A 27,632-nucleotide genomic window follows, 5' to 3' on the forward strand; every position below is an offset into this window, starting at 1 on the left:
AAGTGCCAGGCAATGACCATCTCCAACAAGAGAGAGTCTAACCACCTTCTCTTGACATTCAACGGCATTACCATCGCCGAATCCCCCACCATTAACATCCTGGGGGTCACCATTGACCAGAAACTTAACTGGACCAGCCATAGAAATACTGCGGCTACAAGAGCAGGTCAGAGGCTGGGTATTCTGCGGCGAGTGACTCACCTCCTGACTCCCCAAAGCCTTTCCACCATCTACAAGGCACAAGTCAGGAGTGTGATGGAATACTCTCCACTTGCCTGGATGAGTGCAGCTCCACCAACTCTCAAGAAGCTCGATACCATCCAGGACAAAGCAGCCCGCTTGATTGGTACCCCATCCACCACCCTAAACATTCACTCCCTTCACCACTGGTGCACTGTGGCTGCAGTGTGTACCATCCACAGGATGCACTGCAGCAACTCGCCAAGGCTTCGTCGACAGCACCTCCCAAACCCGCGACCTCTACCACCTAGAAGGACAAGAGCAGCAGGCACATGGGAACAACACCACCTGCACGTTCCCCTCCAAGTCACACACCATCCCGACTTGGAAATATATCGCCGTTCCTTCATCGTCGCTGGGTCAAAATCCTGGAACTCCCTTCCTAACAGCACTGTGGGAGAACCGTCACCACACAGACTGCAGCGGTTCAAGAAGGCAGCTCACCACCACCTTCTCAAGGGCAATTAGGGATGGGCAATAAATGCTGGCCTTGCCAGCGACACCCACATCCCATGAATGAATAAAAAAAAATATGGAGACCAAAACTGTGCACAGTATTCCAAGTGTGGTCTAAGCAAGGTTCTATACAAGTTTAACATAACTTCTCTGCTTTTCAATTCTATCCCTCTAGAAATGAACCCCAGTGCTTGGTTTGCTTTTTTTATGGTCTTATTAACCTGTGTCAATACTTTCAGTGATTTATGTATCTCTACCCCTAGATCCCTCTGCTCCTCTACCCCATTTGGACTCTTGTTTTCCAAGGACTAGGTGGCCTCCTTATTCTTTCTACCAAAATGCACCACCTCACACTTATCCATATTGAAATTCATTTGCCAATTACACACCCATTCTGCAAGTTTATTAATGTCTTCCTGGAAATATAATAAAGAATAGTCAGCACGGATTTCAAAAGGGAAGGTCATGCTCGACCAATCTTATTGAATTCTTTGAAGAAGTAACAAAGGGTAGACAAGGGGAATGCAGTAGATATGAGTTATTTGGATTTTTAAAAACTCTTCGATAAGGTACGATGTAGAGATGCCGGTGATGGACTGGGGTTGACAATTGTAAACAATTTTACAACACCAAGTTATAGTCCAAGAAAAGGTGGGAAGTGATGTTCCACAGGGATCGGTGCTGGGACCACTGTTCACCATTTACATAAACCATTTGGACTCAGGAATCGGAAGTACAATTTCAAAATTTGCAGACGACAACAGACTGGAGGGTGTAGTTAATACTGAGGAGGACTGTGACATGTCCAGCACCGATCCCTGTGGAACATCACTTCCCACCTTTTGCCAGTCTGAGTAACGACCTTTAACCCCTACTCTCTGCTTTCTGTTTTGTAGCCAGCTTGCTAAATATTCTGCTGCTTCTCCCCGAACTCCACATCCTCTGACGTTCGTCATGAGTCTACAATGTGGTACCTTATCGAAGAGTTTTTGAAAATCCAAATAACTCATATCTATTGTATTACTCATGTCTGCACTTTCTGTTACTGCTTCAAAGAATTCAATAAGATTGGTCGAGCATGACCTTCCCTTCTGAAATCCGTGCTGACTATTCTTTATTATATTTCCATTTTTCAGATATTTATCTTTGAATAAAGATTCCATTATCTTTACTATCACCAATGTTAAGCTAATTGGTCTATAGTTCTCTGGGCTTGTTCTATTTCCCTTTTTAAACATAGGAATCACATTAATTGTCCACCAGTCCTCTGGCACTACTCCCTTTTCTGATGAATTTTTATATATATGTAATAGTGCCTCTATCTCTTCCCTAACTTCTTTTAATATACACGGATACAATCCATCCGGACCTGGGGTTTTATCCTCTCGAAGTTTGATTAGTTTATCAATTATCTGGTTCCTCACAATGGGTAATTGCCTCCAGTTCCCCCGTTTTATTTTGGACGCTGTGTACATTGCTGTACACGCAGTTTAATTCATCTTTAATAGTTGTTCCTTTTACTTTATGTTTAACAGTCCTTTTATACTTCTGTTTTATAATTGTATTTGTTCCTTGACCGTTTATGTTGTCTTTATTCCTTACCCTGGTCTGACCTTTAAACTCATCTCCTGTTTCTTTTATCTTTAAGCTTTCGTTATAGCTACCAGATCCCTCGCCCCATCTCACTAGTTTAATGTCTTATCCACCACCCTATTTATCTTTTCCACTTGGACTCTGGTCCCATTCTGGTTCAGGTGGATCCTGTCCCAGTGGTCCAGCTCCTTCCTGTCCCGGTACTGGTGCCAGTGTCCCATGAAATGGAACCCCTCCTTCCCACACCAGTCATTCAGCCACGCATTCACCTTCCTGATCTACCTATCCCTACCCCAATTAGCACGTGGCTCAGGTAGTAATCCTGAGATTACTACCCGTACATGGGCTGTGCGAGATTAGATCGGCAGGTCGGTCCATGATGGGGTCGAGTGAATGCGGAAAGTGCAGGTGTGATGAGCTGAGTGACCTTTTCTGGTTCCGTGCTGTATGTTCTAATGAGAGATTTAGAGAGAGTGACGATGGGATGGTAGACAGCACGGTCTGGATTCATTGGTTTGTGCTCGGTGCAGGACGGTATTTCAGGATGATTTGATGGGTCAGTTCTGTGACTCTCCACTCCCAGTACAGGAGGAGCTGGATTGGCGATAATGAATCTTTTTCCTGGATTCTTCTACTCATGTTTCACTGAGCGCTGATCCTTCCTCTATAATGAAAATCGGACATAAAGCCAGAACATGCTGGAAATAAACCGCACTGTCAGAGAAAGGATAGAGCCTTGTTTCATCTTTATTCTCCATCAGTTGTCACATCCTGAGTTGTGAATGGCTCCTCCTGAAATGGTAGTTGGTCACGTAGCTCAGATTTTCTCCGGGCCCACGCACTCTGTGCCGATGTTTGTTTGTCGGATGCTTTCAGCTGTTGACACTGAGAGTGATGTGATGTCAGACACGTGCTGACCTGACTCTGTGTTGCGTGATGTTGTGGTTGTGGTGACCTGAACATTGAGATCATTCTCATCAGATGCTCCGATTAAAAAGCACAATCTGATTGCAAGAGTCTTTTGTGGTTGTGTTATTTTGGAGGCCCCTTATTTTAATTAATCACAGGTTTCTGCGGCAATGTGATATTCAGCAGGTTCTGTACCGGGGGTTTAACACACTTACAGTAAAGAGAAATGCTGGTCCCGGTGTGTTTGATCAGGATCGAATGGCAGCTCTAAACCTGCAGTGTTATGCTAGCCTTTCTCTCTCAGACACGGCTTTGCAGCTTTCTTCTGTCTCATTAAGAGATGAGGTGAGAGTGACTGCCCTTGACATCAAGACAGCATTTGACCGAGTGTAGCACCGAGGAGACCGAGAAAAATTGAAGTCAATGGGAATCAGGGGGAAAGCTCTCCAGTGGCTGGAGTCATACCTGGCACAAAGGAAGATGGCAGTGGTTGTTGGAGGCCAATCATCTCAGCCCCAGGACATTGCTGCAGGAGTTCCTCAGGGCAGTGTCCTAGGCCCAACCATCTTCAGCTGCTTCATCAATGACCTTCCCTCCATCATTACAATAACTTGCATTTATATAGCGCTTCTACCATAGTAAAACATCCCAAGGCACTTCTCAGGAGCGTTATCAGACAAAAATTGACACCGAGCCAAAGAAGGAGACACTCGGACAGGTGATCAAGTGCTTGGTCCAAGAGGTAGGTTTAAGCAGCGTCGTCAAAGAAGAGAGAGAGGTCAGAAGTGGGTCTGTTCGCTGATGATTGCGCAGTGTTCAGCTCCATTCGCAATTCCTGATAATGAAGCAGTCCATCCCCACCTGGACAACATCCAGGCTTTGGCTGATAAGTGGGAAGTGACATTTGCACCACACAAGTACCAGGCAATGACCATCTCCAACAAGAGAGCCTAACCACCTCTTCTTGACATTCAACGGCATTACCATCGCCGAATCCCCCACCATCAACATCAACATCCTGGGGGTCACCATTAACCAGAAACTTAACTGGATCAACCACATGAATGGGCTGGCCACAACAGCAGGTCAGAGGCTGGGTATTTTGTAGCGAGTGACTCACCTCCTGACTCCCCAAAGCCTTTCCACCATCTACAAGGCACGAGTCAGGAGTGTGTTGGAATACTCTCCACTGCCTGGATGGGAGCAACGCAACAACAATCAAAATGTGCAACACCATCAATGATTTACCAGTCAGCTTGACCAGCACATCACCCACTAGTCTATGCACCCACTCCGTTCACCACCGGTGCACCATGCCTGCAGTGTGTACCATCTACGAGATGCACTGCAGCAACTCGCCAAGGCTTCTTCGGCAGCACCTCCCAAACCTGTGACCTCCACCACCTAGAAGGACAAGGGCAGAAAGTGCGTGGGAACAACACCACCTGCACGTTCCCCTCAGTCAGCAAAGTTGAAGCCCATGGAATAAAAGGGGCAGTGGCAGCATGGATATAAAATTGGCTGAGTGACAGGAAACAGAGAGTAGTGGTGAATAGTTGTTTTTCAGACTGGAGGGAGGTGTACAGTGGTGTTCTCCAGGGGTCGGTGCTGGGACCACTGCTTTTCTTGATATATATTAATGACTTGGACTTGGGTGTACAGAGCACACTTTCAAAATTTGCAGATGACACAAAGCTTGGAGGTGTAGTGAACAGTGAGAAGAGCAGTGACAGACTTCAAGAGGACATAGACAGGCTCGTGGCATGGGCGGACACGTGGCAGATGAAATTTAATGCAGAGAAGTGCGAAGTGATTCATTAGGAAGAACAAGGAGAGGCAATATAAACTAAAGGGTACAATTCTAAAGAGGATGCAGGAACAGAGAGACTGGGGGTATGTGGGAACAGGTCGTTGAAGGTGGCAGGGCAGGATGAGAAAATGGTTAAAAAAGCATATGGGATCCTGGGCTTTATAAAGAGAGGCATAGAGTACAAAAGCAAGGAGGTTATGATGAACCTTTATAAAACACTGTTTTGGCCACAACTGGAGTATTGTGTCCAGTTCTGGGCACCGCACTTCAGAGAGGGTGCAGAGGAGATTTACTAGAATGGTTCCAGGGATGAGGGACTTCAATTATGTAGACAGACTGGAGAAGCTGGGGTTGTTCGCCTTATCAAAATGATGAGGGGTCTAAAGAGAGGAGATAGAGAGAAACTCTTGGCGGAAGGGTCGAGAACCAGAGGACACGGATTTAAGGTGATGAGCAAAAGAACCAAAGGTGACATGAGGAAAAACTTTTTACGCAGTGAGTAGTTCTGATCTGGGATGCGTACATAAGATTATAAGAAATAGGAGCAGGAATAGGCCATACGGCCCCTCGAGCCTGCTCCACCATTCGATAAGATCATGGCTGATCTTCAACCTTAACTCCACTTTCCCATCCGATCCCCATATCCCTTGATTCCCCTAGCGTCCAAAAATCTATCGATCTCAGCCTTGAATATACTCAACAACTGAGCATCCACAGCCCTCTGGGGAAGAGAATTCCAAAGATTCACAACCCTCTGCTTGAATGGCCGACCCCTTATCCTGCGATTCTTTCCCCTTGAGAGTTCGAGACTCTCCAGCCACTCTGCTGGAAGAAATATTAATCAGGAAATAGTCGGGGCATGTAATAAGGGAACAGCTATAATTATGGGGGATTTTAACGATCATATTAACTGGACAAATCAAATTGGGCAGGGCAGCCTTGAGGAAGAGTTTATTGAGTATATTAGGGATGGATTTCTTGAGCAGTATGTAACTGATCCTACAAGGGGGCAAGCAACCTTGGACCTGATCCTGTGTAATGAGCCAGGATTAATTAATATTGTCCAAGTTAAGGATCCCCTTGGAATGAGTGACCATAATATGGTTACATTCCATATCCAATTAGAGGGTGCGAAGGTTGGTTCTCAAACAAGTGTACTGAGCTTGAATAAAGGAGACTATGATGGTATGAGAGCAGAATTGATTAAAGTGGACTGGGAAAATAGATTAAAGGGTAAGATGGTACATGAGCAGTGGTGTTCATTCAAGGAGTTATTTTACAACTTTCAAAAAATATATATTCCACTGAGGAAAAAAGGGTGTAAAAGAAATGACAGCTATCCGTGGCGAAGTAAAGAAATTAAGGATAGTATCCGACTAAAAACAAGGACATATAAGGTAGCCAAACTTAGTGGGAGGATAGAAGATTGGGAAGTCTTCAAAAGACAGCAAAAAGTAACGAAAGGATTGATTAAGAAAGGGAAGATAGATTATGAAAATAAATTAGCAAAAAATATAAAATCAGATAGCAAGAGTTTCTATAGTTATATGAAAAGAAAAAGGGTGGCTAAGGCAAACGTAGGTCCCTTAGAGGATGAGACCGGGAAATTAATGGTGGGAAACATGCTGAACAAATATTTTGTTTCAGTCTTTACGGTAGAGGACACTAAGAATATCCCAACACTGGACAAACAGGGGGCTCTGTGGGGGGAGGAGCTAAATACGATTAAAATCACTAAGGAATTGGTGCTCAGTAAATTAATGGGACTCAAGGCGGATAAATCCCCTGGACCTGATGGCTTACATCCTAGGGTCTTGAGGGAAGTGGCAGTGGGGATTGTGGATGCTTTGGTAGTAATTTTCCAAAATTCTCTGGACTCGGCAAAGGTCCCGGCAGATTGGAAAACTGCTAATGTAACACCCTTATTTAAAAAGGGTAGTAGGCAGAAGGCTGGAAATTATAGACCAGTTAGCCTAACATATGTGGTGAGTAAAATTTTGGAGTCTATTATTAAGGAGAAATTGGTGGAACATTTGGATAAACATAATTTAATAGGACAAAGTCAGCATGGCTTTACGAAGGGGAAGTCATGTCTGACAAATTTGCTTGAGTTCTTTGAGGACATAACGTACAGGGCGGATAAAGGGGAACCAGTGGACGTAGTGTATTTAGACTTCCAGAAGGCATTCAACAAGGTGTCACATAAAAGATTATTGCTCAAGATAAAGAATCACTGGTTTGGGGGTAATATTCTGGCATGGGTGGAGGATTGGTTATCTAACAGGAAGCAGAGAGTTGGGATAAATGGTTCATTCTCGGACTGGCAACCAGTAGCCAGTGGTGTTCCACAGGGGTCGGTGCTGGGTCCCCAACTCTTTACAATCTATATTAACGATTTGGAGGAGGGGACCGAGTGTAACATATCAAAGTTTGCAGATGATACAAAGGTGGGAGGGAAAGTAGAGAGTGAGGAGGACATAAAAAACCTGCAAGGGGATATAGACAGGCTGGGTGAGTGGGCGGAGATTTGGCAGATGCAATACAATATTGGAAAATGTGAGGTTATGCACTTTGGCAGGAAAAATCAGAGAGCAAGTTATTATCTTAATGGCGAGAAACTGGAAAGTACTGCAGTACAAAGGGATCTGGGGGTCCTAGTGCAAGAAAATCAAAAAGTTAGTATGCAGGTGCAGCAGGTGATCAAGAAGGCCAACGGAATGTTGGCTTTTATTGCCGGGGGATAGAATATAAAAACAGGGAGGTATTGCTGCAGTTATATAAGGTATTGGTGAGACCGCACCTGGAATACTGCATACAGTTTTGGTCTCCATACTTAAGAAAAGACATACTTGCTCTCGAGGCAGTACAAAGAAGGTTCACTCGGTTAATCCCGGGGATGAGGGGGCGGACATATGAGGAGAGGTTGAGTAGATTGGGACTCTACTCATTGGAGTTCAGAAGAATGAGAGGCGATCTTATTGAAACATTTAAGATTGTGAAGGGGCTTGATCGGGTGGATGCAGTAAGGATGTTCCCAAAGATGGGTGAAACTAGAACTAGGGGGCATAATCTTTGAATAAGGGGCTGCTCTTTCAAAACTGAGATGAGGAGAAACTTCTTCACTCGGAGGGCAGTAGGTCTGTGGAATTTGCTGCCCCAGGAAGCTGTGGAAGCTACATCATTAGATAAATTTAAAACAGAAATAGACAGTTTCCTAGAAGTAAAGGGAATTAGGGGTTACGGGGAGCGGGCAGGAAATTGGACATGAATTTAAATTTGAGGTTAGGATCAGATCAGCCATGATCTTATTGAATGGCGGAGCAGGCTCGAGGGGCCGATTGGCCTACTCCTGCTCCTATTTCTTATGTTCTTACGAAACAATCTCTCAGCATCTACCCTGTCAAGCCCGCTCATAATCTTATATGTTTCAATGAGATCACCTCTTTTTTCTAAACTCCAGAGAGTATTGGCCCATTCCACTCAACCTCTCTTCATCGGACAACCCTCTCATCCCAGGAATTAATCCAGTGAACTTTCGTTACACCACTTCTAAGGCGAGTATATCCTTCCTTGGATAAGGAGACCAAAACTGTACACAGTATTCCAGGTGAGGTCTCACCAATGCCCTGTACAATTGTAGTAAGACTTCCTTACTCTAGTACTCGAATCCCCTTGCAATGAAGGCCAACGTGCCATTTGCTTCCCTGACTGTCTGCCGTACCTGCATCCTAACCTTTTGTGTTTCTTGTACGAGGATACCCAAGTCTCTCTGAAAACCAACATTTAATAGTTTCTCACCATTTAAAAAATATTCTGTTTTTCTATTCTTCCTACCAAAGTGAATAACCTCACATTTCCCCACATTATACTCCATCTGCCACCTTCTTGCCCACTCACTTAACCTGTCTATATCCCTTTGCAGACTCTGTATCCTCCTCACAGCTTACTTTCCCACCTAGCTTTGTATCGTCAGCGAACTTGGATACTTTACACTCAGTCCCTTCATCTAAGTCAGAGCGGAGCTACAGGCGGGTGCGGACCTGGGAGAGAGCGCAGGACTTGGAGCACTACTAAAGGCCCAGGCTCTGGGCCTACCTCCAGGCTTCATCCCAGCAGAGAGGCAATCGGTGAGAAAACACGGAGTGACGTCACGGGACAGCAGGTCGGTGATTGGCTGGTGAGTATTACAGTTTTTTTTCTCTGAGTTCGGGAATTGGGTAAAATTAAATTAAAAGCTCGAAGCGTAAAACTACTGGTAGCTCATTAAAATTAAACGACTGAACCAGAGTAACAAAACCAAAAATAATCGTATTTAAGGCTTAATTTGTTTTTGCTTGGTTTAAGTTGATCTAATAAGATAAGGCCTGGCAGAGCAGCTCAGACCCGTGGAATGCATGACCTGTGCCATGTGGGAACTTCAGAACGCTTCCCGTGTCCTGGACAATCACATGTGCAGGAAGTGTCGTCAGCTTGAAGCAGCTCGAGCTCTGGGTTTCGGACCTTGAGCAGCAGCTGGCGTCACTGCAGTGAATCCGCGAGGCTGAGAGTTTTGTGGATAGCACGTTTCAGGAGGTGGTCACCACACAGATTAGGAGAGTGCAGGCAGAGAGGGACTGGGGGTGAGCGCGAGACAGACAAGGAGGACCAGGCAGGTAGTGCAGGAGTCCCCTGAGGGCATTTCACTCTCCAACCAGTACTCAGTTCTGGGTACTGGTGGGGGAGAGGGTTCCTCTGGGGAGTGCAGCCAGAGCCAAGACCAGAGCACCATGGGTGGCTCAGCTGTACAGGGGGGGAGGAGAAAGGATCAACAAGGTCATTTATGTGCGGAACCACAAGAGATGGGTGAGATCCTGAATGAATATTTCACATCGGTATTTACGGTTGAGAAAGGCATGGATGTTAGGGAACTTGGGGAAATAAATAGTGATGTCTTGAGGAGTGTACATATTACAGAGAGGGAGGTGCTGGAAGTCTTAACGCGCATCAAGGTAGATAAATCTCCGGGACCTGATGAAATGTATCCCAGGACGTTATGGGAGGTTAGGGAGGAAATTGCGGGTCCCCTAGCAGAGATATTTGAATCATCCACCGCTACAGGTGAGGTGCCTGAAGATTGGAGGGTAGCAAATGTTGTGCCTTTGTTTAAGAAGGGCGGCAGGGAAAAGCCTGGGAACTACAGACCAGTGAGCCTGACATCTGTAGTGGGTAAGTTGTTAGAGGGTATTCTGAGGGACAGAATCTACAGGCATTTGGAGAGGCAGGGACTAATTAGGAACAGTCAGCATGGTTTTGTGAGAGGAAAATCATGTCTCACGAATTTGATTGAGTTTTTTGAAGGGGTAACCAAGAAGATAGATGAGGGCTGTGCAGTAGACGTGGTCTACATGGACTTCAGCAAAGCATTTGACAAGGTACCGCATGGTAGGTTGTTACATAAGGTTAAATCTCATGGGATCCAAGGTGAGGTAGCCAATTGGATACAAAATTGGCTTGACGACAGAAGACAGAGGGTGGTTGTCGAGGGTTGTTTTTCAAACTGGATGCCTGTGTCCAGCGGTGTGCCTCAGGGATCGGTGCTGGGTCCGCTGTTATTTGTTATTTATATTAATGATTTGGATGAGAATTTAGGAGGCATGGTTAGTAAGTTTGCAGATGACACCAAGATTGGTGACATTGTGGACAGTGAAGAAGGTTATCTAGGATTGCAACGGGATCTTGATAAATTGGGCCAGTGGGCCGATGAATGGCAGATGGAGTTTAATTTAGATAAATGTGAGGTGATGCATTTTGGTAGATCGAATCGGGCCAGGACCTACTCCGTTAATGGTAGGGCGTTGGGGAGAGTTATAGAACAAAGAGATCTAGGAGTACAGATTCATAGCTCCTTGAAAGTGGAGTCACAGGTGGATAGGGTGGTGAAGAAGGCATTCAGCATGCTTGGTTTCATTGGTCAGAACATTGAATGCAGGAGTTGGGATGTCTTGTTGAAGTTGTACAGGGCATTGGTGAGGCCACACTTGGAGTACTGTGTACAGTTCTGGTCACCCTATTATAGAAAGGATATTATTAAACTAGAAAGAGTGCAGAAAAGATTTACTAGGATGCTACCGGGACTTGATGGTTTGACTTACAGGGAGAGGTTAGACAGACTGGGACTTTATTCCCTGGAGAGTAGGAGGTTAAGGGGTGATCTTATAGAAGTCTATAAAATAATGAGGGGCATAGATAAGGTCGATAGTCAAAATCTTTTCCCAAAGGTAGGGGAGTCTATAACGAGGGGGCACAGATTTAAGGTGAGAGGGGAGAGATACAAAAGGATCCAGAGGGGCAATTTTTTCACTCAAAGGGTGGTGAGTGTCTGGAACGAGCTGCCAGAGGCAGTAGTAGAGGCGGGTACAATTTTGTCTTTTAAAAAGCATTTGGACAGTTACATGGGGAAGATGGGTATCGAGGGATATGGGCCAAGTGCAGGCAATTGGGACTAGCTTAGTGGTATAAACTGGGCGACATGGACATGTTGGGCCGAAGGGCCTGTTTCCATGTTGTAACTTCTATGATTCTATGATATGAAAGGTTGAGAGAGCAATAGTGATAGGGGATTCTATAGTTATGGGAGCAGACAGGCGATTCTGCGGCTGCAAACATGATTCCAGGATGGTATGTTGCCTCCCTGGTGCTAGGGTCATGGATGTCACTGAGCGGCTGCAGGACATTCTGAAGGGGGAAGGTGAACAGCCAGCAGTCGTGGTCCATATCGGTACCAACGTCATAGGTAAAAAAAGGGATGCGGTTCTGCAAGCAGAATATAAGGAGTTAGGAAATAAGTTAAAAAGCAGGACCTCAAGTGTAGTAATCTCAGGATTACTCCCAGTGCCACGTGCTAGTGAGTATAGGAACAGGAGAATAGATCAGATGAATGCGTGGCTGCAGGGATGGTGCAGGAGGGAGGGATTTAGATTCCTGAGGAATTGGGACCGATTCTGGGGAAGGTGGGACCTGTACAAGCTGGACGGGTTGCACCTCAACAGATCCGGGACGAATATCCTCGCAGGGGGGTTTACTACTGCGGTTGGGGAGGCTTTAAACTAGAGTGGCAGGGGGATGGGAACCTGAGTGGGGAGTCAGAAGGGAGCAAAGTTGAGAGCAGCACGAGAGGGGAAGACCCAGGGGAAATCTACAATACAAATAGTACAAACAGTGGTTCAAGAACAAGTGAAAGGGAAAAGCGTAGAGCAGCAGAAAGAAAGTGTACTTTAGACACTACAGATAAAGTGAAAACTCGAAGGCGTAAGGCGATTAACCCAGCATCAAAGCTGAAGGTCAGGCTCAGGTGTGTGGCCCAACTAAGAGTTCTATATACAAATGCACGGAGTATAAGGAATAAATTAAATGAACTACAGGTTCAAATTCAAATTGGAGGGTATGACATGATAGCTATTACTGAGACATGGCTGCAGGATGGTCAGGATTGGGAACTAAATATACCGGGTTATAAGATCTACAGGAGAGATAGGGAAAATGGAAGAGGGGGAGGGGTAGCCTTAGTGATTAGAGATGAAATCAATTCAATGATAAAGGAGGATATAACGAGAGGTAAGCAGCCAACAGAGACCTTATGGGTTGAATTGAGAAATAGGAAAGGATCTAAGACTATAGTGGGAGTTGTGTATAGGACCCCTGGCAGCAGCTCTGAAGTGCTAGATTGTATAAGTGCAGAGATTAGACAAGCGTGTAACAAAGGCATAGTGGTCTTAATGGGGGACTTTAACCTTCACATAGCTTGGGAAAAGCTGACTAGCAACTGTCAGAAAGGTAGTGAATTTCTTGAGTGTGTCCGGGATAGTTTTCTACAGCAGTATGTCCGAGAGGCAACAAGGGGGCAAGCCATACTAGATTTAGTAATGAGTAATGAACCAGATTTAGTGAACAGCTTAACTGTGCGTGAACATCTATCCAATAGCGATCATAACATGATCGAGTTCAATGTAGTGTTTGAAAGGGAAAAAAGTGAGTCAGCTGCTAAGATTCTAGACTTGGGTAAGGCCGACTTCAATGGGATGAGACAGAGACTGTCCACAGTAAACTGGGCAAATCTGTTAATGGGTAAAACGACTGATGATCAGTGGGAAATGTTTAAAGAAACATTTAACGAGATACAGAACAGGTTTATACCCCTGAGGGGCAAGAACTCTACTTGCCAAAAAAAACAGCCATGGACAACTAAAGTGGTAAGGGACAGTATGAGACATAAGGAAAGGGCATACAAAAAGGCAAAAAATGGCACAGATCCTGGCGAATGGGAAAGATACAAAGATCAACAAAGGGTCACAAAACAGATCGTAAGAGCTACAAAAAGAGAGTATGAAAAGAAACTCGCAAGGGATATCAAAACCAATACGAAGAACTTTTATAGTTACATAAGGAAAAAGAGGGTGGTCAGGAGCAGTGTTGGCCCCTTAAAAACTGGAAGTGGGGATATTGTCATTGACAATGGGGAAATGGCGGACATGTTGAACAATTACTTTGCGTCAGTATTTACAGTAGAAAAAGAGGATAGCATGCCGGAAATCCCAAGAAAACTAATATTGAATCGGGGACAGGGACTCGATAAAATTAACATAAGTAAAACAACAGTAATGAAGAAAATAATAGCACTAAAGAGTGACAAATCCCCAGGACCAGATGGTTTCCATCCCAGGGTTTTAAAAGAAGTAGGTGAGCACATTGCAGATGCCCGAACTATAATCTTTCAAAGTTCTCTAGATTCAGGAACTGTCCCTCTAGATTGGAAAATTGCATGTTACTCCGCTTATTAAGAAAGGAGAGAGAGGGAAACCAGGGAATTATAGACCAGTTAGCCTAACACCTGTTGTGGGGAAAATGCTGGAGTCTATAATTAAAGATAGGGTGACTGAACACCTCGAGAATTTTCAGTTAATCAGAGAGAGCCAGCACGGATTTGTGAAAGGTAGGTCGTGCCTGACAAACCTGATTGAATTTTTGAAGAGGTGACTAAAGTAGTGGACAGGGGAATGTCAATAGATGTTATTTATATGGACTTCCAGAAGGCATTTGATAATGTCCCACATAAGAGACTGTTAGCTAAGATAGAAGCCCATGGAATCGAGGGAAAAGTACGGACTTGGTTAGGAAGTTGGCTGAGCGAAAGGCGACAGAGAGTAGGGATAATGGGAAGGTACTCACATTGGCAGGATGTGACTAGTGGAGTCCCGCAGGGATCTGTCTTGGTGCCTCAATTATTCACAATATTTATTAATGACTTAGATGAAGGCATAGAAAGTCTCATATCTAAGTTTGCCGATGACACAAAGATTGGTGGCATTGTAAGCAGTGTGGATGAAAACATAAAATTACAAAGCGATATTGATAGATTAGAATGGGCAAAACTGTGGCAAATGGAATTCAATGTAGACAAATGTGAGGTCATCCACTTTGGATCAAAAAAGGATAGAACAGGGTACTTTCTAAATGGTAAAAAGTTAAAAACAGTGGTTGTCCAAAAGGGACTTAGGGGTTCAGGTACACAGATCATTGAAGTGTCATGAACAGGTGCAGAAAATAATCAATAAGGCTAATGGAATGCTGGCCTTTATATCTCGAGGACTGGAGTACAAGGGGGCAGAAGTTATGCTGCAGATAAACAAAACCCTGGTTAGACCACACCTGGAGTACTGTGAGCAGTTCTGGGCACCGCACCTTCGGAAGGACATATTGGCCTTGGAGGGAGTGCAGCGTAGGTTTACTAGAATGATACCCGGACTTCAAGGGTTAAGTTATGAGGAGAGATTACACAAATTGGGGTTGTATTCTCTGGAGTTTCGAAGGTTAAGGGGTGATCTGATCGAAGTTTATAAGATATTAAGGGGAACAGATAGGGTGGATAGAGAGAAACTATTTCCGCTGGTTGGGGATTCTAGGAGTAGGGGGCACAGTCTAAAAATTAGAGCCAGACCTTTCAGGAGTGAGATTAGAAAACATTTCTACACACAAAGGGTGGTAGAAGTTTGGAACTCTCTTCCGCAAACAGCAATTGATACTAGCTCAATTGCTAAATTTAAATCTGAGATGGATAGCTTTTTGCCAACCAAAGGTATTAAGGGATATGGGCCAAAGGCAGGTATATGGAGTTAGATCACAGATCTTATCAAATAGCAGATAAGGGGTCGAGGAGCTGAATGGCCTACTCCTATTCCTATGTTTCTATGTCCCTATTAATATAGATTGTAAATAGCTGAGGCCCAAGCACCGATCCTTGTGGCACCCCACTAGTTACAGCCTGCCAACCTGAGAATGACCCGTTTATCCCTACTCTCTGTTTTCTGTCCTTTAACCAATCCTCTATCCATGCTAATATATTACTCCCAATCCCATGAGCCCTTATCTTGTGTAAGAACCATTTATGTGGCACCTTATCGAATGTCTTTTGAAAATCCAAATATACGACACCCACTGGTTCCCCTTTATCTACCCTGCTCGTTACATCCTCAAAAACTCGAATAAATTTGTCAAACACGATTTCCCTTCCATAAAACCATGTTGACTCTGCCTAATCATATTATGATTTTCTAAGTGCCCTGTTATCACTTCCTTAATGATGGATTCCAGCATTTTCCCGATGACTGATGTCAGGCTAACTGGCCTGTAGTTCCCTGTTTTCTCTCTCCCTCCCTTCTTGAATAGCAGGGTTACATTTGCTACCTTCCAATCCACTGGGACCGTTCCAGAATCTAAGGAATTTTGGAAGATCACAACCGATGCATCCACTATCTCTGCAGCCACCTCTTTTAGAACCCTAGGATGTCGGCCATCAGGTCCGGGGGATTTGTCGGCTTTTAGTCCCACAGTTTGTCCAGTACTTTTTCTCTACTGATATTAATTATTTTAAGATCCTCACTCTCAATTACCCCTTGGTTCCCCACTATTTCTGGTATGCTTTTTGTATCTTCTACTGTGAAGACAGATACAAAATATTTGTTTAACGCATCTGCCATTTCCTGATTCCCCATTATAATTTCTCCTGTCTCAGCCTCCAAAGGACCAACGTTTACTTTTGCTACTCTCTTCCTTTTTACATACTTGTAGAAGCTCTTACAATCTGTTTTTGTATTTCTTGCTAGTTTACTCTCATATTCTATTTTCGCCCTTTATATCAATTTTTTAGTCGTCCTTTGTTGGTTTCTAAAATTCTCCCAATCCCCAGACTTATTACTCTTCTTAGCAACATTATAGGCCTCTTCTTTTAATCTAATACTATCCTTAACTTCTTTAGTTCATCATGGGTGGATCACTTTTCCTGTGGAGATTTTATTTCTCAATGGAATATATACTCATTGAGAATATTGAAATATTTCTTTAAATATTTGCTATTGGTTTTCAACTGTCAAACCCTTTAATTTAATTTCCCAATCTACCTTTGACAACTCGCCCCTCATACCTATGTAATTGGCTTTATTTAAGTTTAAGACTCTCGTTTCTGACTTCAGTACGTTACTTTTAAACTCAATGTGAAATTCTGTCATATTATGATCACTCTTCCCCAGAGGTTCTTTTACTGTGAGAATGCGCTGCCTGAAAGGGTGGTGGAGGCAGATTCAATCGTGGCTTTCAAAAGGGAATTGGATAACTACTTGAAGGGAAAAAATCTGCAGGGTCACGGGGAAAGAACCGGGGAGTGAGACTAACTGGATTGCTCTTGCAGAGAGCCGGCATTGGCTCGACTGACCGAATGGCCTCCTTCTGTGCTATAACCATTCTATGATTCTACGTCACATACCATCCTGACTTGGACATATATCGCCGTTCCTTCATCGTCGCTGGGTCAAAATCCTGGAAGTCCCTTCCTAACAGCACCTAACCACACGGACTGCAGCAGTTCAAGAAGAAGGCTCATCACCACCTTCTCAAGGGCAACTAGGGATGGGCAATAAATGCTGGCCTTGCCAGCGACGCCCATATCTGAGGCATTGTAAGAAAGGACAGGGCATCAAGCTGCGAATCCATTCCAGTCATGGGAGTGCCACGTTAAAGAGCTCCCCCGTCCTACACCCCACACAGTCACTGCCCACATCGTACCTCCTGGTTTCCTGGTTGATAGTTGTCGCTGATGCGGGTAACTTTACATCAGCCACGCTAACCAATGGGAGCCGTGCAAACTCCTTGCTCTCTTCCGGTGGGATCTTCCCTCCCATCCCTTTGTAGTAATCCTGCAGGAATCGCTGGGTGTCCTGGAACCGATCGACCTCCAGCTAGCAGACAAACCAGCAGTACAGTGAGATTTAATTCCTTTACCCCAGTGTGTATGGTCCCTCTGGGGGATTCATTCCCTTTACCCCAGGGTGTATATGGTCCCTCTGGGGGATTCATTCCCTTTACCCCAGGGTGTATGGTCCCTCTGGGGGATTCATTCCCTTTACCCCAGGGTGTATGGTCCCTCTGGGGGATTCATTCCCTTTACCCCAGGGTGTATATGGTCCCTCTGGGGGATTCATTCCCTTTACCCCAGGGTGTATGGTCCCTCTGGGGGATTCATTCCCTTTACCCCAGGGTGTATATGGTCCTTCTGGGGGATTCATTCCCTTTACCCCAGGGTGAATGGTCCCTCTGGGGGATTCATTCCCTTTACCCCAGGGTGAATGGTCCCTCTGGGGGATTCATTCCCTTTACCCCAGGGTGTATGGTCCTTCTGGGGGATTCATTCCCTTTACCCCAGGGTGAATGGTCCCTCTGGGGGATTCATTCCCTTTACCCCAGGGTGAATGGTCCCTCTGGGGGATTCATTCCCTTTACCCCAGGGTGAATGGTCCCTCTGGGGGATTCATTCCCTTTACTCCAGGGTGAATGGTCCCTCTGGGGGATTCATTCCCTTTACCCCAGTGTATATGGTCCCTCTGGGGGATTCATTCCCTTTACCCCAGTGTATATGGTCCTTCTGGGGGATTCATTCCCTTTACCCCAGGGTGAATGGTCCCTCTGGGGGATTCATTCCCTTTACCCCAGGTGTACTATTCCTCTGGGGGATTCATTCCCTTTACCCCAGAGTGTCCTGTCCATGAGAGGAGCAGGAGTAGGCCATTTGGCCCCTCGAGCCTGCTCCGCCATTCAATGAGATCATGGCTGATCTGATTTTTACCTCAACTCCACTTTCCCGCCCTTTCCCCATATCCTTTGACTCCCTTGTTGATCAAAAATTTGTCTAACTCAGCCTTGAATGTATTCAATGACTCAGCCTCCACAGCTTTTTGGGTAAGCTACATCATTAAATAAATTTAAAACAGAAATAGACAGTTTCCGAGAAGTAAAGGGAATTAGGGGTTACGGGGAGCGGGCAGGAAATTGGACATGAATTTAGATTTGAGGTTAGGATCAGATCAGCCATGATCTTATTGAATGGCGGAGCAGGCTCGAGGGGCTGAATGGCCTACTCCTGCTCCTATCTCTTATGGTCTTATTCCCTTTACCCCAGAGTGTCCTTTCCTTCTGGGGGATTTATTCCGAGTGCAGGGTTCACACTCTGTCTGCCTCGGAATCTTACAACAGGCGTAGCACCCGTGCGAATATTATTAGTTGGCTCCCGGTTGAAACAGGCAGGTTCCAAGGCCACCCACGGAAAGGACCCATGTTGGAGCAGGTAATAAGCTCACCCTGCCATGTTCAGAGGGCAACACCACTTCCCGCTTAACAAACGGGACAAAAATCACCCCCCGAAATTCCCACTGTGAGAAGATTGTTCGACAGCAGACTTCTGAGACAGGCTGATACCTCAAAGTAAAAACGAATGAAGATTAACAAAGACATAAACGGAATCGTGTTATTGTGATGTAGGCGTCAGCTGTGGCTCAGTGGGCAGCCCTCTCCCCTCAGTCTGAAGGTCGTGGGTTCAAGTCCCACTCCAGAGACTTGAGCACAAAATCTAGACTGACACTCTCAGTACAGTACTGAGGGAGCGCTGCACTGTCGGAGGGTCAGTACTGAGGGAGCGCCGCACTGTCGGAGGGTCAGTATTGAGGGAGCGCCGCACTGTCGGAGGGTCAGTATTGAGGGAGCGCCGCACTGTCGGAGGGTCAGTACTGAGGGAGCGCCGCACTGTCGGAGGGTCAGTACTGAGGGAGCGCCGCACTGTCGGAGGGTCAGTACTGAGGGAGCGCTGCACTGTCGGAGGGTCAGTACTGAGGGAGTGCTGCACTGTCGGAGGGTCAGTACTGAGGGAGCGCTGCACTGTCGGAGGGTCAGTACTGAGGGAGCGCCGCACTGTCGGAGGGTCAGTACTGAGGGAGCGCCGCACTGTCGGAGGGTCAGTACTGAGGGAGCGCCGCACTGTCGGAGGGTCGGTACTGAGGGAGCGCCGCACTGTCGGAGGGTCGGTACTGAGGGAGCGCCGCACTGTCGGAGGGTCAGTACTGAGGGAGCGCCGCACTGTCGGAGGGTCGGTACTGAGGGAGCGCCGCACTGTCGGAGGGTCAGTACTGAGAGAGCGCCGCACTGTCGGAGGGTCAGTACTGAGGGAGCGCCGCACTGTCGGAGGGTCAGTACTGAGGGAGTGTTGCACTGTCGGAGGGTCAGTACTGAGGGAGCGCCGCACTGTCGGAGGGTCAGTACTGAGAGAGCGCCGCACTGTCGGAGGGTCAGTACTGAGGGAGCGCCGCACTGTCGGAGGGTCAGTACTGAGGGAGTGTTGCACTGTCGGAGGGTCAGTACTGAGGGAGCGCCGCACTGTCGGAGGGTTAGTACTGAGGGAGTGCTGCACTGTTGGAGGGTCAGTACTGAGGGAGTGCTGCACTGTCGGAGGGTCAGTACTGAGGGAGTGTTGCACTGTCGGAGGGTCAGTACTGAGGGAGTGTTGCACTGTCGGAGGGTCAGTACTGAGGGAGCGCTGCACTGTCGGAGGGTCAGTACTGAGGGAGCGTTGCACTGTCGGAGGGTCAGTACTGAGGGAGCGCTGCACTGTCGGAGGGTCAGTACTGAGGGAGCGCTGCACTGTCGGAGGGTCAGTACTGAGGGAGCGCTGCACTGTCGGAGGGTCAGTACTGAGGGAGCGCTGCACTGTCGGAGGGTCAGTACTGAGGGAGCGCCGCACTGTCGGAGGGTCAGTACTGAGGGAGCGCTGCACTGTCGGAGGGTCTGTACTGAGGGAGTGCTGCACTGTCGGAGGGTCAGTACTGAGGGAGTGCTGCACTGTCGGAGGGTCAGTACTGAGGGAGTCTATACTGTCGGAGGGTCAGTACTGAGGGAGTGCTGCACTGTCGGAGGGTCAGTACTGAGGGAGTCTATACTGTCGGAGGGTCAGTACTGAGGGAGCGCTGCACTGTCAGAGGGTCAGTGCTGAGGGAGTGCTGCACTGTCGGAGGGTCAGTACTGAGGGAGTCTATACTGTCGGAGGGTCAGTACTGAGGAAGTCTATACTGTCGGAGGGTCAGTACTGAGGGAGCGCTGCACTGTCAGAGGGTCAGTGCTGAGGGAGTGCTGCACTGTCGGAGGGTCAGTACTGAGGGAGTCTATACTGTCGGAGGGTCAGTACTGAGGGAGCGCTGCACTGTCGGAGGGTCAGTACTGAGGGAGTCTATACTGTTGGAGGGTCAGTGCTGAGGGAACGCTGCACTGTCGGAGGGTCAGTACTGAGGGAGCGCTGCACTGTCGGAGGGTCAGTACTGAGGGAGTGCTACACTGTCGGAGGGTCAGTACTGAGGGAGTCTATACTGCCGGAGGGTCAGTGCTGAGGGAACGCTGCACTGTCGGAGGGTCAGTACTGAGGGAGTGCTGCACTGTCGGAGGGTCAGTACTGAGGGAGTCTATACTGTCGGAGGGTCGGTACTGAGGGAGCGCTGCACTGTAGGAGGGTCAGTACTGAGGGAGTGCTGCACTGTCGGAGGGTCAGTACTGAGGGAGCGCTGCACTGTCGGAGGGTCAGTACTGAGGGAGTGCTGCACTGTCGGAGGGTCAGTACTGAGGGAGCGCTGCACTGTCGGAGGGTCAGTACTGAGGGAGTGCTGCACTGTTGGAGGGTCAGTACTGAGGGAGTGCTGCACTGTCGGAGGGTCAGTACTGAGGGAGCGCTGCACTGTCGGAGGGTCAGTACTGAGGGAGTGCTGCGCTGTCGGAGGGTCAGTACTGAGGGAGCGCTGCACTGTCGGAGGGTCAGTACTGAGGGAGTGCTGCGCTGTCGGAGGGTCAGTACTGAGGGAGCGCTGCACTGTCGGAGGGTCAGTACTGAGGGAGAGCCGTACTGTCGGAGGGTCAGTACTGAGGGAGCGCTGCACTGTCGGAGGTGCCGTCTTTCGGATACATGTTAAACCAAGGTCCCGTCTGCCCTCTCGGGTGGCCATAAAAGATCCAATGGCACTATTTCTAACAAGAGCAGGCGAGTTCTCTCCGGTGTCCTGGCCAATATTTATACCTCAGCCAACATCACTAAAAACAGATGATCTGGTCATTGTCACACTGCTGTTTGTGGGATCTTGCTGTGCGCAAATTGGCTGCCACGTATCCTACATTACAACAGTGACTACACTTCAAAAGTACGTCATTGGCTGTAAAGCGCTTTGGGATGTCCTGAGGCCAAGAAAGGTGCGATAGAAATGCAAGTCTTTCTTTCTGTCTTTATTCCCTTCCCCAGTCCAGCAATCCTCGAATCCTCTCTGAGTGACAGTCAGTATCTGGTCTGGACAGTTCTCTGCTGTTCTTTTATCCCCAAAGGGCTGAGGTGGCCCCAAATGGACTGTAAGCCCAATCAGTCCTTACAACCAACATCAGGCTGTCACAGGGCAGGACACCGCGGTGGCTTCATACCTGCATCAAGGTCGTGTAGAGGTTGAGCAGCAAACCCAGGTGATCCTCCAGCCAGCCATTACCCATAATATTCATCCTTTCCCGTTCAGCATCTTCCTTCCTGTTATCGGAAATATCCCACAGACACTCCCGCAGGTTCTATACAATAAATTAACACACTCAGTTAATTCAAATATCCCACAGACATTGCGCAGATTCTGTACAATAAATCAACATATTAGTACCAATATACAATAAACTAACAATATCGGTACCAACGAAATAGGCAGAAAGAGGGATGAGGTCCTGCAGGCAGATTTTAAGGAGTTAGGAAAGAGATTAAGAAGCAGGACCTCAAAGGTAGTAATCTCTGGATTACTCCCAGTGCCACGTGCCAGTGAGTATAGAAACAGGAGGACAGAGCAGATGAATGCGTGGCTGGAGAGATGGTGCAGGAGGGAGGGCTTTAGATTCCTGGGGCATTGGGACCAGTTCTGGGGGAGGTGGGACCTGTACAAGCCGGACGGGCTGCACCTCAACAGGGCTGGGACCAATGTCCTTGCGGGGAGGTTCGTCAGTGCTATGGGGGGGGGGGGGGGGGGAGGGGGGTTTAAACTAATTTGGCAGGGGGTGGGCATCAGGATGTAAAGTTGGAAAGGAGAAACAAGGGGCACAAAAGACTGGGAGAGAAAGGTAGCACTACAGCAAGTAATAGTACAGTATTAGGTGGGATCAGACTAAGAGAGAGTACAGGAAAGTCTCAGTCTGCAGTCCATGTGTGTAAATGCACGCAGTGTGGTAAACAAGGTTGGTGAGCTGCAGGCGCAAATAATCACATGGGAATATGATGTCATGGTGATAACGGAGACCTGGCTCAAAAAAAGGCAGGGTTGGAGACTAAATATTCCTGGATACAAGGTGTTCAGGAAAGATAGGGAAGGAAAGAAAGGAGGGAGGGGGGGTGTCAGTATTGATTAAGGAGAATATTGCAGTGCTGGAGAGAGAGGATGTCCTGGAAGAGTCAAGGACAGAATCCATTTGGTTAGACTTAAGAAACAATAGAGGTGCCATTACACGACTGGGTGTATTCTATAGGCCACCAACTAGTGAGAAGGAGATAGAGGAGCAAATTTGCAGGGAAATTACAAGGAGGTGCAAGATTCATAGAGTAGTGATAACTGGGGACTTCAATTATCCTAATATAGACTGGGATTACAATAATAATAAAAGGCAAAGAGGGGGAGGAATTTTTGAAATGTGTTCAGGATAACTTTCTTGACCAGTACGTTTCTGGCCCGAGGAAGGAGGCATTGCTGGACTTGGTTCTGGGGAATGAGACGGGCCAAGTGGAGCAAGTGTCAGTGGGAGACCATTTAGGGAGCAGCGATCATAGTATCATAAGCAATGGAAAAGGACACGGACCACTCTAAAGTAAAAATACCCAATTTCACTGGGATGAGAACAGATCTGGCCCGGGTAAATTGGAATCAAAGATTGGCAGGCAAAACTGTAATTGAACAGTGGGCGTCCTTTAAAGGAGGAGATGGTTCGGGGACAGTCGAGACACATTCCCACGAGGAAGGTAGGGCAACTAGAGCCAGAGCTCCCTGGATCACAAAAGAGAAAGAGATAGTAAGATGAAATGGAAAAAAGGGGTGTATGACAGATGTCAGGTTGATAATACAAGTGAGAACCAGGCAGAATATAGAAAGTTCAGAGGGGAAGTGAAAAAGGAAATAAGAGGGGCAAAGAGAGAGTATGAGAATAGACTGGCGGCCAATATAAAAGGGAATCCAAAAGTCATCTACAGGCATGTAAACAGTAAACAGTACTTTGCATCTGTCTTTACCAAGGAAGAAGATGCTGCCAGAGTCTCAGTAAAGGAAGATATAGTTGAGATACTGGATGGGCTAAAAATTGATAAAGAATCAAGAAGGCTAATGGAATGCTGGCCTTTATATCTAGAGGACAAGGGGGCAGAAGTTATGCTGCAGCTATACAAAACCCTGGTTAGACCGCACCTGGAGTACTGTGAGCAGTTCTGGGCACCGCACCTTCGGAAGGACATATTGGCCTTGGAGGGAGTGCAGCGTAGGTTTACTAGAATGATACCCGGACTTCAAGGGTTAAGTTACGAGGAGAGATTACATAAATTGGGGTTGTATTCTCTGGAGTTTAGAAGGTTAAGGGGTGATCTGATCGAAGTTTATAAGATATTAAGGGGAACGGATAGGGTGGATAGAGAGAAACTATTTCCGCTGGTTGGGGATTCTAGGAGTAGGGGGCACAGTCTAAAAATTAGAGCCAGACCTTTCAGGAGTGAGATTAGAAAACATTTCTACACACAAAGGGTTGTAGAAGTTTGGAACTCTCTTCCGCAAACGGCAATTGATACGAGCTCAATTGCTAAATTTAAATGTGAGATAGATAGCTTTTTGGCAACCAAAGGTATTAAGGGATGTGGGCCAAAGGCAGGTATATGGAGTTAGATCACAGATCAGCCATGATCTTATCAAATGGCGGAGCAGGCACGAGGGGCTGAATGGCCTACACCTGCTCCTATGTTCCGAAGAGGTACTAGAAAGGCTATCTGTACTTAATGTAGATAAGTCCCCCGGTCCGGATGGGATTTTTTTTTTTTATTCGTTCATGGGATGTGGGCGTCGCTGGCGAGGCCAGCATTTATTGCCCATCCCTAATTGCCCTCGAGAAGGTGGTGGTGAGCCGCCTTCTTGAACCGCTGCAGTCCGTGTGGTGATGGTTCTCCCACAGTGCTGTTTGGAAGGGAGTTCCAGGATTTTGACCCAGCGACAATGAAGGAATGGCGATATATTTCCAAGTCGGGATGGTGTGTGACTTGGAGGGGAACGTGTAGGCGGTGTTGTTCCCATGTGCCTGCTGCTCTTGTCCTTCTAGGTGGTAGAGGTCGCGGGTTTGGGAGGTGCTGTCGAAGAAGCCTTGGCGAGTTGCTGCAGTGCATCCTGTGGATGGTACACACTGCAGCCACAGTGCGCCGGTGGTGAAGGGAGTGAATGTTTAGGGTGGTGGATGGGGTGCCAATCAAGCGGGCTGCTTTATCTTGGATGGTGTCGAGCTTCTTGAGTGTTGTTGGAGCTGCACTCATCCAGGCAAGTGGAGAGTATTCCATCACACTCCTGACTTGTGCCTTGTAGATGGTGGAAAGGCTTTGGGGAGTCAGGAGGTGAGTCACTCGCCGCAGAATACCCAGCCTCTGACCTGCTCTCGTAGCCACAGTATTTATATGGCTGGTCCAGTTAAGTTTCTGGTCAATGGTGACCCCCAGGATGTTGATGGTGGGGGATTTGGCGATGGTAATGCCGTTGAATGTCAAGGGGAGGTGGTTAGACTCTCTCTTGTTGGAGATGGTCATTGCCTGGCACTTATCTGGCACGAATGTTACTTGCCACTTATGAGCCCAAGCCTGGATGTTGTCCAGGTCTTGCTGCATGCGGGCTCGGACTACTTCATTATTTGAGGGGTTGCGAATGGAACTGAACACTGTGCAGTTATCAGCGAACATCCCCATTTCTGACCTTATGATGGAGGGAAGGTCATTGATGAAGCAGCTGAAGATGGTTGGGCCTAGGACACTGCCCTGAGGAACTCCTGCAGCAATGTCCTGGGGCTGAGATGATTGGCCTCCAACAACCACTACCATCTTCCTTTGTGCTCGGTATGACTCCAGTCACTGGAGAGTTTTCCCCCTGATTCCCATTGACTTCAATTTTACTAGGGCTCCTTGTTGCCACACTCGGTCAAATGCTGCCTTGACGTCAAGGGCAGTCACTCTCACCTCACCTCTGGAATTCAGCTCTTTTGTCCATGTTTGAACCAAGGCTGTAATGAGGTCTGGAGCCGAGTGGTCCTGGCGGAACCCAAACTGAGCATCGGTGAGCAGGTTATTGGTGAGTAAGTGCCGCTTGATAGCACTGTCGACGACACCTTCCATCACTTTGCTGATGATTGAGAGTAGACTGATGGGGCGGTAATTGGCCGGATTGGATTTGTCCTGCTTTTTGTGGACAGGACATACCTGGGCAATTTTCCACATTGTCGGGTAGATGCCAGTGTTGTAACTGTACTGGAACAGCTTGGCTAGAGGCGCAGCTAGTTCTGGAGCACAAGTCTTCATCACTACAGCTGGGATGTTGTCGGGGCCCATAGCCTTTGCTGTATCCAGTGCACTCAGCCGTTTCTTGATATCACGTGGAGTGAATCGAATTGGCTGAAGACTGGCTTCTGTGATGGTGGGGATATCGGGAGGAGGCCAAGATGGATCATCCACTTGGCACTTCTGGCTGAAGATGGTTGCAAACGCTTCAGCCTTGTCTTTTGCACTCACGTGCTGGACTCCGCCATCAGTGAGGATGGGGATGTTTGCTGAGCCTCCTCCTCCCGTTAGTTGTTTAATTGTCCACCACCATTCACGACTGGATGTGGCAGGACTGCAGAGCTTTGATCTGATCCGATGGTTGTGGAATCGCTTAACTCTGTCTATAGCATGTTGCTTCCGCTGTTCAGCATGCATGTAGTCCTGAGTTGTAGCTTCACCAGGTTGGTGAATTTGCAGATGACACAAAACTTGGAAGTGTAGTGAATAGTGAGGAGGACAGTGATAGACTTCAAGAGGATATAGACAGGCTGGTGGAATGGGCGGACATGTGGCAGATGAAATTTAACACAGAAAAATGCGAAGTGATACATTTCGGTAGGAAGAACGAGGAGAGGCAATATAAACTAGAGGGCACAACTCTAAAAGGGATACAAGAACAGAGAGATCTGGGGGTATATGTGCACAAATCATTGAAGGTGGCAGGGCAGGTTGAGAAAGCGATTAAAAAGGCATACGGGATCCTGGGCTTTATAAATAGAGGCATAGAGTACAAAAGCAAGGAAGTCATGATGAACCTTTATAAAACACTGGAGTATTGTGTCCAGTTCTGGGCACTGCACTTTAGGAAAGATGTGAAGGCCTTAGAGAGGGTGCAGAAGAGATTTACTAGAATGATTCCAGGGATGAGGGACTTTAGTTATGTGGATAGACTGGAGAAGCTGGGGTTGTTCTCCTTGGAACAGAGACGGTTGCGAGGAGATTTGATCGAGGTGTTCAAAATCATGAAGGGTCCAGACAGAGTAGAGAGAAACTGTTCCCATTGGCAGAAGGGTCAAGAACCAGAGGACACAGATTTAAGGTGATTGGCAAAAGAACCAAAGGTGACATGAGGAAAAACTTTTTACCCAGCGAGTGGTTAGGATCTGGAATGCTCTGCCCGAGGGGGTGGTGGAGGCAGATTCAATCATGGCCTTCAAAAGGGAACTGGATAAGTACTTGAAAAGAAAAAATTTGCAGGGCTACAGGGTTAGGGCGGGGGAGTGGGACTAGCTGGATTGCTCTTGCATAGAGCCAGCACGGACTCAATGGGCCGAATGACTTCATTCCGTGCTGTAACCTTTCTTTGATTCTAACACACTCAGTGAATTGAAATATCCCACAAACATTCCGCAGGTTCTATACAATAAATTAACACGCTCAGTGAATTCAAATATCCCGGTTAGTTCAGAGACTGGGTTACAAGCCAATGCCCTCTGTAGACTGGATTGCGATTCCCCAAACTGGTCTCACATTGGACCGATGCAGCCATCAAATGGGGAGAATTTCCTCCCTCAGTCTGGGCTGATTCAGATGGGGAGAATTTCCTCCCTCAGTCTGGGCTGATTCAGATGGGGAGAGTTTCCTCCCTCAGTCTGGGCTGATTCAGATGGGGAGAGTTTCCTCCCTCAGTCTGGGATGGCTCAGATGGGGAGAGTTTCCTCCCTCAGT

At 47.2% G+C, this 27,632-nt stretch overlaps 1 protein-coding gene across 1 annotated transcript in view; it reads right to left on the bottom strand.

The window, feature by feature from the left end:
- The window catches only part of spef2 (sperm flagellar 2), a 326,363-nt gene that overhangs the window by 185,080 nt on the left and 113,651 nt on the right, over window positions 1-27,632 (bottom strand). Inside the window, exons 21-22 of the mRNA XM_067982078.1 lie at window positions 21,812-21,949; window positions 17,102-17,274 (exon numbers count right to left, since the gene is read on the bottom strand). Of these exons, the coding sequence (XP_067838179.1) occupies window positions 17,102-17,274; window positions 21,812-21,949 (311 nt within the window). The remainder of the gene's footprint in view (window positions 1-17,101; window positions 17,275-21,811; window positions 21,950-27,632) is intronic.

Source organism: Heptranchias perlo, chromosome 4 (assembly GCF_035084215.1).
Source record: "Heptranchias perlo isolate sHepPer1 chromosome 4, sHepPer1.hap1, whole genome shotgun sequence".
NCBI classification, from domain to species: Eukaryota; Metazoa; Chordata; class Chondrichthyes; order Hexanchiformes; family Hexanchidae; genus Heptranchias; species Heptranchias perlo.